General features: G+C 51.3%; 1 protein-coding gene across 2 annotated transcripts; it reads right to left on the reverse strand.

Annotated features, from left to right (window-relative positions):
- On the reverse strand, nt 1,807-5,683 carry LOC110397092. 2 transcript variants are annotated; one of them, XM_021393049.1, is made up of 5 exons: nt 4,111-5,683; nt 3,804-3,855; nt 3,652-3,691; nt 3,465-3,554; nt 1,807-3,121 (listed from the first exon to the last, which is right to left on the reverse strand). In XM_021393049.1, the coding sequence occupies exons 1-5, from the start codon at nt 4,243-4,245 to the stop codon at nt 2,200-2,202; spliced, it is 1,239 nt and encodes a 412-aa protein (XP_021248724.1). In that variant the 5' UTR covers nt 4,246-5,683; the 3' UTR covers nt 1,807-2,199. The 2 variants fall into 2 exon arrangements, with proteins under 2 accessions (XP_021248724.1, XP_021248723.1); XM_021393048.1 differs by having other exon boundaries at nt 3,804-5,683.

Genomic DNA, 12,171 nt, shown 5'->3' on the forward strand with positions numbered 1-12,171 from the left:
AGATAGATAGATAGATAGAGAGATAGATGTCTGTGTGTGTAATGCATGTTAATTATTGTTTGTTTGTATATGTATATTAAACATGATGTAGTGATGTGGAATAAGGGGTGGAATGTCATGGTTTTAAGATTTTTGGTTATTGGTATTCCACATCATAACATCATGCAGTGTACCGGGAGTTAAAGAGTTAATGCTCCAGTTCTGTGGATCATGGATAGTTCCGGGTACCTGGTCCTCAGAGGAACTACATTTCCCGGGGGACTTTGCTGCTCTGTTACCATTTCCCTTCAGAGGGAAAGATAAAACTGTTTGCAGATCTTAAGACTCTCCCTCTTCTCTTCCCGCCTCTCGTCCCGGCAGCATCTTCCTTCCCAGCCGCCTCACCATTGGCACTAGAGTAAGGCCTACTTTAATTTTGGACACTCTTTCATTTTATTGGATTTATTAGCTTAATTTGTAATTATATTGTATTATATTGTGTTATTTTGCATTCCAATATCTTATTTAGTAAATTAGTTTGTTTCTCCTCAGATCGTTGCTGCTGTTTTGTTTTTAGGCCCATCTCCCTACCCTTTTTCCCTTTTCCCTTTTCCCTTTCCCGGAGCATGGGTCCGTGGGTCCCCCCCCCAAAAAAGTCACGGAACCGGGCACCCTGTTGACAGCAGGGATGCTGCAGCTGCTGCTCTTACACAGGAAAGAGGAGATGATCACCTGGGAGGTGGCTTCCAGAGGTCCATTTATTGGGAGAGCTCCTGCTCCCTGGTAGGGCATGACAGGGATCTGCTGCTCGCTGAGTGTGTGTCCTGGTGGGCTCCCTCCTGCAATTACAGGGATTGATGTCCATAGCCAAAGGAGCTCCTCTGGCTGCTGATCTGCAGGAGTGTTTTTCAGGCCTACTGCCTCTTGCCCCTGTCCTCCTGAGGGGACTGGATTCTTCTCTCACGCTCTCTTCTCTTCCTGCACCTGGGGCTGCAGTTGCAGGTGCAGCCAATCTCTGGGAGCTTTCACTGCCTGCCTGGCTGCAGTGTGGTGCTTTGGTACATGTAGGGCAGAGTGTCCCAGAGTCAGATCTGTTCTTGGTGCATCTCTTGCCCTTCTCTTCCACTCTGTGTCCTCGCCACAGGTTCCTCTGCTGCCAAGTCTGTCCTTGGTTGCTTGACATTGTTTGTGAGCAGTTTTGAAATAGAAGCCTGCACCTGCTGCTGCAGCTCATCAGCAGTTTGTCTGGCTTTGTTCAACTTTCTAATTCTTTTGAAGAACCACTTCATGACGCAGGTTAGAGACTCGGTCCCAGTGGCATTTGGAGTCTGTGGCAGACCTGAGTGTCTCTGCTCATTGAAGAAGTGCTTTCTCAGTGGGGACGTTTTTCTTGGAGGAGCTGGCTTGTCCTGGGTGTGTCCCTTGCCCTTCTGCTCCTGACCCCTGGTATCATCTGGTAGCAATCTGCTGCTCACTGGCGCTGTGCCCGCCTGGACACCAGCAGGATGAAGAACACTCTCAGACGGGGCAGGAGCTTGGGGCTCCAAGAGCAGCCCGCTCCCAGGAAGCAGCACGTGGGCTGGCTCCCTACAGGCAACAGGAGCCAGCATCTCCACGTGCCTGTGGCTGCTGCCACTCTGGCTCAGCCCCTTTCTGTGCCTGGCCTCACTGGCACCACTGAAAGTCTTATCTTGAGATGCCACCAAGTCCTCCTTCACTGCCTCCAGAGGCGGATGTGGGCTTTCCCTTTTGCCCAGTAGTTTGGGTGATCCTCTAGTCTCACGTCGATCTGTGTCTACACAGGCCGTCTTCCCTTCCTTGAGGGCTCCTCACCTCTCTTCTTGATCATGGAATAGAGGGCCTTGCCAGCAGCTTGGAGCTTGACCCTGGCACACTGAATGCAAAGGCACAGGAGGGCCGTCACAAAGCAGCAGCTCTGTGGTAGAGGTGGTGTCCCTGGCCTAGGTGTCCTGTGTCCTGCTGCCTTGTGCCTGGGCCTCATCTCTGCATGTGCTGGCCGGGGCCTGAATGGTTCACAATGTGGCAGAAGCCTCCTGTCGCAGCGTGATAATTAATAGACCCTAAAGAACTGGGATCCCATCCCAGGGAGAGACACAATCACAGATGCTGTGGAGTCAACTCTCGTTTTCTGGAACTTTCGCACTGTCTTTTATAACCGTGCAGCCGCTGCGCATGGCCGATCGCACCCGGGTCATGCGCTCACTCACTTTTCTTCTCCACGCCAATCAGTATGGATGCCCCTACCGTTTTTATCCGCTTCAGCTTACTCCGCACAAATGATGTAATCTTTCCCGTGAATGCATGTTCAAGGAGCCCCTCTGGCTGCCAGCCAGCAGCAGTATTATTCCAGCTCTGCCGCCTCCTGGCCATGTCCCTGGGTGAATTCCTCTCTCCCACTGTTGCTCCTCGTCCATCAACCAGGCCTGCAGTGTTGGATGGAGCCACGCGCTTGGATCCTTCCTGGACAGGCACATAATTTGCCTTTTGTCTCTCAACATATTGGTACTGCTCCAGCCATAGATGCATCAACCAGTTCTGCTGGTCTTCAGTGCTTTCAGGGACTCCGTAGGAGGCAGTTTGGACTGGAACCTTCTTTTCTTGTGTGTGTGCATCTGGTGTGGAAAAAGATTTTCGAAGTTGACCACGGCGCTGCGCTGCTGACTTCCTTGCCCGAGCTTGCCTGTGCCTGTGCTGGAAGGACGAGAGGATGGACGCCCTCATATGCCTCCGTGGATGGGGAAGCCGGGAATGTTTCTGCCCCAGGACAGCCTCTGACAAACTCTTCTCCAGGTGCTGTGGTGCCTGCATTTTCACATTAGGATCCTCCAGATGACTTTTCTTAGCCTCATCCATGAAGGGCAGGTGCCTCACCGTGGGAACCAGCATCACATCAGGCTGTTTCCGATCACTGAGGCTTAGTCCCTGCTCCGCTTTCCTTTCTGGGATGGAGCTTTCCAAGTTCTCCTGGGTTTTCGGGTGAGGGCAAGGTGCCTCCATTTCCTCGCCACTGGTGCTCAAAGGGCATGGCGATGCCCTTGAAGAGCAGCTGTCTTCACTTGCTGTGACCCAGGTGGTGGAATCATCGCTGTCCTCAGGCATTTCCAAGATGCGCTTGTTTGAGCTGGAGAAAGAGAAGGAAGATGAGGGCAGTTCTGAGCCAAACACTCCTGAGGGCCCCAGGGCTCTTCTGTCGCCTCAAAGGCGTTGGCAGGCTGTGTCATTTCCACGGGGTCCCAACAAGTGAGTGCCCAAGGTTCTGTCCCAGCTTGCAGGGCACAGAGCGAGGATGACACTGTCATCTCTGTGCCTCAGTGATAATCCTCTCTACCAGGGCACTGCCTCTCAGACTGCAAGTCTGTGGATTTCCCTGTGTCTTCCCTGAGTGACTGCAGTTTTCCATGTCCCCAAGCCCTGCCCCTGCCCCTGCCCCCATCCTCATCCCCATCCCCTGTCAGTGGTCTTACATCTCCAAGCAACTGATCAAGGTATCAAGGTTCCTGTTGAACTGACAGATTATTTCATAGATATCGTCATCTAGCGTGGGCGCTGAGGAGCTGCAGCAGAGCAGAGAGCGGTGTTAGTGGGAGTGTCACTTGGTGGGAGGTGACTGGAGAGGGCTGCCGTGCTCCAAGAGGGGACAGTTTTACTTACTGCATCCTCGAGTGCTGTGAAGACGTGGGGAAGTCCCAAACTGTTGGGAAAGGAGACAGAGAGAGCGGATGGGGAGCACCTGATAGGGTGGTGGGCATGTGGGGCCAGGGGGTGTCTTTGCAGGGCATCTGCCCTTGCCCAGGGCTGCTCACCTCTAGAATTTTCCTGGTTGCCTCTGTGTTGGAACATCCTCTGTCTCTCTCTCTGTATGGGCACAGAAAGCAGCAAGTGAGAGGGGAGCATCCCCAGCAGCCTCAGCTGCACCCACAAACCCAGGGCACAGCCAGGCCCAGGCCCGTGCCTGCCCCGGGACTCCCGGCCGAGCCTGGCCAGGCCCTGCTGGGACACGGCCTCTCCTCCCTGGCAGGGCCCCCAGCCCAGACCTGGGATGACCCTGGCCCCTACTGACACCCCTCCCTGTGTTACAGTGCCTGGCTCAGCACTAGCCCTGACTCCTACCCTCCGATCCCACAAATCCATAACGAAGTCGAATAATGCTATGATCAGCATATTCCAGAGGATACGGTAGAAAATAGTGTAATAAGTGTAATCCTCCAGGCTGAGGAAGAAGCCCATTCCCCAGAAATCAGCCATGCCTGTGATGTGCAGAGAGAGCCAAGCAGTTAAGCTCCTCTCTCCAGTTAGCTCACGGGCAAAGTGGCACCCAGCCTTGCCCTGCCCCAAATTTGTGGTTGTCCCCTTTGTGATGCGGCTTGCTGTGTCACCAGCTGGGGGCTATGGCAACATTTGTGATGCAGGGACAGTGGGGTGTGGCACAGCCCGGCCAGCTCAGCACAGCAGGGCCATGGCCAGCCCGCCCCAGTGCCCAGCCCTGGCCCTGTGCAGGGCCACGCAAAGCCTCTGGCCTCTCACCAGGAAGGACTGAATCCCAGGCCCTGTGCCACGCTCCCGCTTTTGAGAGCCCACGAAGCACTTGTTGGCCTTCACGAGCCCAGCAAGGCAACGATGGCCGTGCTGCTGCTGCTTGCTCTTCCCTGGCATTTTCAGGGAAGACCTCGAGCGGATCAGCTCGGAGCAGAGGCTCGCGCCGACGGACCCATCGCAGAGAAGTGAAACTGAGGCAGAACACCACTAAAAGAAGCACAGGGAGAGCGAGGGAGCCCCAGCTCCCCCAGGTGGGAAGAGCACAGCTCCTGAGGAGCAGCAGCGGCGGTTGGCACAGAGTGAGCGAGTAGGGAGGGTGCAGTCCTCCTCCCCACTGAAGAGACCAGACCACCTAGCGCTGTTCACCTTATCAAGGGCACTAGACAAGCCGTGGTCTCCCTTTGGCCAAAAGCCATTGCAGAGAAGGCTGTGGTGACCCAGTCCGAGTGCCCACGTGGCTGTGCAGGTCTCTGGCTGCAGGGAGTGCCTGAGCCTGGCACAAGCGCTGGGGGCAGCAGGGATAGATCCTTCCTTGAAAGAGGAGCAGGGCTTTGGAAGGAGATGGATACCACAGCAAGGAGAGGTGGTGCCCACGGAGACATCTCTCTGCTATTCCCAGGATCGCTGCCTGTCCTAGTGCAGCCAGAGGAACAGGCGCTGGGGCCTCTACCTTCTCAGTCCCACCCAGCGTCATTGCTTTCTGCCCTTTGCTGCCTTGAAGGACTGGCACTGCTCCCAGCCCATGCTGAAAGCGTCAGGGAATGCTAGGCTCAGGTCCCTGCCCTCAGAGACCAGGACAGCCACTCTGTCCTCTCTGCAGAAGATGGCAACACAGCTGCCCACCTTGCCCATGCAAGGATGGCTGAGTAGTGAGCAGGTGTCATGGTTTTATGATTTTTGGTTATTGGTATTCCATATCATAATGCTGCTGCCATGTGCCTGGGCCTCTTCTCTGCATGTGCTGGCCAGGGCCTGAATGGTTCACAATTTGGCCGAAGCCTCCTCCACACAACTGACAATATCCTTACCATGAGTGTATTACACAGTGTTATCTAAGGGTCTGCGTCTGTGACATGGGGGACAGGCCCGGAAGAAAAAAAAGAAAGAAGAGAAAAGAGGAAAAAAAAAAAAAAATGTTGGTGGCTAGGGGCCGGCCCCGGGCGGTCCGGCAGCTAAAGCGGCAGGGAAGCCGCGGACCCGCACCCTGGAGAAACAAAGGGAAGAGGGGAAAGGCAGAGGACTCGTAGGCAGATCTAACACAAAAACAGCGGCACCAATCTGAGGAGGAACAAGTAATTTTACTAAATATATCAAAATGAGGCTAGTAGAATTGTAACAGAGAGTTTACAGGCTGAAAATCTTACACAATAAGCTGCAGGAGGACCATGTGCTTTCTCCGCGGGGCAGGAAGGAACACACCCGCGTCTCCCAGGCGGCTTCACCACCCTCCCCCCTCCAATGCAAAGACCCCTGGGGAGTGCACCTCCTCCCCTCCCCCTTGGAGGGCCACACACCAAAAAAGGTAGTTAGCAGTAACCAGGGAATTAACTCGTTAACTGCCCGTGCTTTACATGATGTAATGATGTGGAATACTGACAACAAAAATCACAAAACCATAACAGTGTATGTTCAAGGAGCCCCTCTGGCTGCTGGGCAGCAGCAGTATTTTTGTGGCCCTGCCGCCTCCCGGCCCTGCCCTTGGGTGAATTCTTCTCTCCTACTGTTGCTCCTCATGCATCAACCAGGCCTGCAGTGTTGGATGGAGCCACGCGCTTGGATCCTTCATTGCCAGGCAGGATGCAGCGTGGGGCTGTGCTGCCTCTGCAGCACCAGCAGCCCTTGGACGCACCTCTGCAGTGCGGTTAGGCCAACCAGCGTGTGCCCAATGTTCCATCCTCCCCCCAGGTGCTGGGGGTAGCAGGAATATCACCTGCTTGCAGTGTGAACTGATGGCTGATCTGCTCTGCCTGGTGGCACAACTCAAGGAGGAGGTAGAAAGATTAAGAGGCATTAGGGAGTGTGAAATAGAGATGTACTTGGGTAGCCACTCCCTCACATCCCTGCAGGAGAGGCACTGGGGTTCACTGGGCAAGTAGCAGAGGATCCCCTGCCCTCACACAGCCAGGCAGAGGGAGGGGACCTGGGAGATGAGGAGGAATGGAAACAAGTTCCTTCTTGGGGTGGCTGGGGGCCTGGGAAATGAGGAGCAATGGAGACAGGTTCCTGCTTGGGGTGGCAGGCAACCCCCTTCCCAGCCTTCCCCACCTCCCCAGGTGCCCTTGCATAAAAGAAGACACAAAGGATAGGTAATTGAAGAAATTGAAGAGTGTCCCACATTTGAAGATGAGATTGGATGTCAGGGGCAAGTTCTGCACAGAGAGAGTGGTGAGGTGCTGGAACAGGCTGCCCAGAGAAGCTGTGGATGTTCCATCCCTGGAGTTGTTCAAGACGAGGTTGGTTGGGGCCCTGGCAACCTGGTCTAGTACCAGATCTGGAGGTTGGTGGCCCTGCCTGTGACAGGGGGGTTGGAATTTGACGATCCTTTTATCCATTGCTGATAAACAGCAGCCCTGGGATCCTTGGGATCCCTTCCAACCTGAGCCATTTTATGATGAAGAGAGTCCCTGCTGCCTCCCTGGGGCCAGGGACATTTCTAGGAAGCTCCCTTGTCTGGTGCAGTCCTTTGATTATTACTCGCTCCTGGAATTTAGGTAGACAGTGATGAGGTGGTGAGGAGAAACCTGAGGGCTATCAAGAGAGACTTTATGGCATTGTGGTAGTTTATAGAGCAGGAGGTCAGGTGATGTTTTCCTCTGTCCCTTCAGTAGCAGTGAGATGAGCAACAATACCCACCTGATCAACATGTGGCTAAGAGGCTGGTGCCATTGGAGGAATTTTTTTTTTTTTTTAAATCATGGGGTAGTTTATTTGGCACTAGGTTTGCTGGGAACAGGTGGTGTCCACCTGTGTCAAACGGGGGAAAAGGATTCTGGCCCAGGAGTTGTCAGGGCTCATTTGAAGGGGGAAAGGGAAAAAAACCAGGCTCACTGGGGATGAGCTATGTGGCAGCACTCCTGAGTCAGATGTGAGACTGATAGCTCAGCTGAAGCGCATCTACACCAATGCACTCAGCATGGGCAACACACAGGAGGAGCTTGAACCTGTGGTGTAGCAGGAGAATTATGACTTGCTGTCATTGAAATGTGGTGATCATTGTCATATATGGAGTGCTGCAATGGATGGTTATAAACTTTCTAGGAGGGATAGGCAAGGAAGGATGGGAGGTGAGGTGGCTCCCTATGTTAGAGAGTGTTTCGATTCTGTAGAGCTCAACACTGAGAATTATAACACCATGTTGTTATGGGTGAAGATCGGGGGGAAGACCAACAAGGCTGACATCCTGGTAGGAATCTGTTACAGACTGCCCAACCAGGATGAAGAGACAGATGAAGCATCCTATCAGCAGCTGGCAGAAGTCATGCAGTCAGTAGTCCTTGTTCTCATGAGGGACTTCAATTTACACAACGTCTGCTGAAAATATAACACAGCACAGAAAAAAAAAAAAAGCAGTTTAGGAGGTTCCTGGAGTATGTGGAAAATAAATTCCTGACGCAGCTGGTAAGAGAGTGTACTGGGGAGGTGCCCCACTAGACCTGCTGTTCACAAACAGAGAAGGACTGGTGGGAAACGTGGTGGTCGAAAGCTGTCTTGAGCAGAGCGACCATGACGCTGTAGAGTTCTCTGTTCCTGGTGAAGTCGGGAGGTGAGGTCAGCAAAACTGCTACCTTGGACTTCTGGAGGGCAGCTGTTCAGGACACAGGTAGGGAGAATCAGTCCCTTAGGAGTCTGTCCTGAAGGGCAAAGGGATCCGGGGAGGCTAGACATTGCTCAGGAAGGAAATCTTAAAGGTGCAGGAACAAGCTGTCCTCCTTTGGTGCACGATGAGCCAGCAGGGAAGAAGACTGGCCTGGCTGAACAGGGAGCTTTTGGTGAGGATCGGGGAGAGAAAAGAGAGTTTGCAATCTTTGGAAGAAGGATCAGGCAATCCTGGTAGAGTATAAAGATGTCTCTAGGGTATTCAGAGGAAACATTAGAAAGGCAAAAGCCCAGCATTGGGGCTGTCCACCATTGTTAAAGATAATAAAAAAGTTTTTACAAATATATTAACAGCAAGAGGAGAGCAAAGGAAATCTCCTGCCTTTATTGAACACAGTGGGGAGTGTTACCACTGAGGATGAGGGCAGAGTAGAGAGGGAAGAACCCCTCCCTGCACCTGCTGGCCATGCTCTTTTTAGTGTACCCCAGGATCCCTTTGGCCTTCTTGGCCACAAAGGCACACTGCTGGCTCGTGGCCAGCCTGTTGTCCACCAGGACCCCCAGGTCCTTCTCTGCAGAGCTCCTCTCCAGCAGGCTAGCCCCTAACTTGTACTGATGCATGTGGTTATTCCTCCCCAACTGCAGGACTCTGCACTTGCGCTTACTGAACCTCATCAGGTTCCTCTCTGACACCTCATAAACCTCACATGATTCAAGAGCAAACAGTTAGTGATATGCTACTCCACCTGGACTGTCACAAGTCCATGAGGCTGGATGGAATCCACTTGAGGGTGCTGAGGGAACTATTGGAGGTGATTGCTAAGCTGCTTTCAATTGTTTATCAGCAGTCCTGGTCAACTGGAGAGGTCCCAGATGACTGGAGACTTGCTGATGTGACACCCATCTACAGAAAGGGTTTGAAGAAAGATCTGGGGAGCTACAGGCCGGTCAGCCTGACCTCAGTATTAGGGAAGATTATGGAACAGATTTTCTTGACTGCAATCACATAGCATGTGCAGGACAACTGAGGGATCAGGCCTAGCCAGCATGGGTTCATGAAAGACAGGTCCTGCCGGACCAACCTCATCTCCTTCTATGACCAGGTGATCCATGTGATGGGTGAGGGAAAGACTGTGGATATACTCTTCCTTAGACTTTAGCAAAGCCTTCAACACTGTCTCCCATGGTATTCCCCTGGGGAATCTGGCAGCCCATGGCTTGGACAGGTACATTCCCTGCTGGGTAAAGAACTGGCTGGATGGCTGAGCCCAGAGGGTGGTGGTGAATGGAGTTAAATCCAGCTGGTGACCAGTCTACACTACTACACTAATGGTGTTCCCCAGGGGTTGGTATTGGGGCAGGCCCTGTTTCAATATCTTTATTCATTTGGATGAGAGGACTGAGTGCACCCTCAGTAAGTTTGCAGATGACATCAATCTGGGAGAAAGTGTTGATCTGCCTGAGGGCAGAAGGCCCTACAGAGGGATCTGGTATCTGTGGTACTTAGAGACACTGATAGTGGGCATGGTGGAAATGGGTTGACAGTTGTACTAGATGATCTTGGTGGTCTCTTCCAACCTTAATGATTCTATGATTCCTGGAAGATATAGTTTATCAAGTACAAGGTTGTACTTTGTGTGTGACTGGCTGACTCATGTGTAAAAGTCTGGGATATTTGAAAGCTAAAATGAAATGTTTCAGAAGTAGTTTTTGACATTAAATTCAGTATGTAGTCAGAGGTGAGCCTATCTACCATTATTTATGAGCTCTGGGCAAACAATACAGTAGTGTAACAGTGTATAATAACGTAGAGCTTTTACCTGTAAAGGTCAGATCAATCTGCAGCCCATGATGTGTCAGGTTTCAGTTGTCACCTGCTCATATATGGGGCTATCCCTTTTTCCTTTCTTCCTGTTGCACTTATTCCTACACAAGGAAGATGAAGATACTTCTAGTTAACAGAAGGGAGCCTTCAAAGAACAGACTGCTTGTGGGTGCCATAGTCAATATTTTTAGAAAGAAGGGCTGAGAGATCTTTTAGATGCGATACTGCAACATGTAGGCATGAGTGAACTTGCAGGCAAGGGATGTGATTGTGCAAATAATCAAGGAGTTGTATACTGTTCTCAGTTCTAGCTGGTATATTCACAGAATCTGGTAATGCTGGCTGTAGGGACCTGTGAAGTTCTCTGATCCGAATTCAAGCCAGCATCAGATTAAACCATGGCTAGTCTGATCTAACACATTTCACCGCTATGGGTGAAAACTCTACTACCTCTGTGTGGAAGAAATATATTATTCCAGGACCATCTTATTCCTTAAGAAGTTTCTTAGGGTCCAGTCTGATGTCCCAGGCTGCAACTTTGCCATCCTGAACCACAGCATACTCCAGGTTTCTTTTCTGACTTAGTCATAATTTTTTTAGCTAATAAATTATTTTAGCTTTGCTTACTGGTGGATAGTAGCATGAAGCTTATTCTTTTTAGTATTACTGGAGATGTTATAATCTCTTGATGTTAACTCATGCTATACTTGAACTTCTAGCTGTTCCATCCATACTAATGGACAAAATTGTATCTGCTTGTGTACGCTGATTAGAGGAACTGTGTCCCCTCAGCTTCCCAGCACATTCACTGAGGAGAGCTGACTGACACGGCAGGGAGCAAAATCACATCTATCTGACCATGGCTGGTAGCTTTTAGTAGGTCACTAGTTAAGTGATCTTGTCAAATATGACACACACGGTTGGTGGATCTGCAAGCTGCAGATCACGTAGCAGATGTAGCACTGGGGGGAAGGCAGGACTTCTCTGTGTAAAGGACTCAGGTCTCTGGTCTGTGGCTCTGTAAAGTTCTGCTCATGGAGGATCTGAGATTCCTCCTGCCTTGGAGCATTATCTCCTGTGAGCATGGTGAAATTTAATCTATTATGTGGAGGTTGAGAAGGAATAGAGGCAGGAGGAGATAAGAAACAGCCCCAGTCTTTCCTGTGTGAAACTTGTGATCTTTATACACTGGCTGCAACCTTTTAAGACCATCATGGCCTAATTATGTCTCCTTGTTTAGCGACTGTATCTTACCAGTTTAAGAAAGGGGCTCTTCAACACAGCAAAGCTTCTCACCCAGTGTGCAGCTTGTGGTAAGCCAACCAGTGTTTATTGGTGTGGTAAGAGACTTGGAGCGGGGGCTCTTCACAGTCCTATCACCATTTATATTTCTGCATACTCTGTGGCTGGGAACCAAGTTACTGAGTCTTGCAAGGTAGTGTAGTGTGGGTGAGCAGCAAGGGAAAGTGGGAGTATATTTCTGTGATACCAATGCTAGCTGGTTAGCTTCATTTTGATTTTACTGGAGGGGTTTTTGGGTGCTAGAGATTTTTTTGTCATAGAATCCTTAGAATTGGAAGGGCCATCTAGTCCATCTCCCCTGCAATGAACAGGGACATGCACAGCTAAATCAGGTTGCTCAGGCCTGATCCAGCCTCGCCTTGAAAGTCTCTGGGGGGGAACATCAACCACAACTCTGGGCAACCTGTTCCAGTGCCTCACCACCCTCACTGTAAAAGACTATTTACTTATATCCAACCTAAATCTACCCTCTTCAAGCTTGAAACCATTTCCCCTTGTTCTGACACCACAGACCATGCTAAAGAGTCTGTCCCCTTCTTTCCTATGCCCTCCCTTTAGATATTGAAAGGCCGCTATCGGGTCACATCAGAGCCTTCTCTTCTCCAGGCTGAACAGCCCCAGCTCTCTCAGCCTGTCCTCATAGGAGAGATGTTCCATCCCTTGGATCATTTTTGTGGCCCTCCTCTGGATGC

This window comes from Numida meleagris, chromosome 3, assembly GCF_002078875.1.
Source record: "Numida meleagris isolate 19003 breed g44 Domestic line chromosome 3, NumMel1.0, whole genome shotgun sequence".
NCBI classification, from domain to species: Eukaryota; Metazoa; Chordata; class Aves; order Galliformes; family Numididae; genus Numida; species Numida meleagris.

What these genes read in the sequence shown, in the direction of transcription:
- LOC110397092 (XM_021393048.1), bottom strand. Translation starts at nt 4,245, where the DNA reads ATGGCTGATTTCTGGGGAATGGGCTTCTTCCTCAGCCTGGAGGATTAC. An exon ending in TCACAGCACTCGAGGATGCA is followed by an intron (nt 3,555 to 3,651) that starts GTAAGTAAAACT and finishes GCTCTGCTGCAG; the next exon opens with CTCCTCAGCGCCCACGCTAG. An exon ending in TTGATCAGTTGCTTGGAGAT is followed by an intron (nt 3,122 to 3,464) that starts GTAAGACCACTG and finishes CTCTTTCTCCAG; the next exon opens with CTCAAACAAGCGCATCTTGG.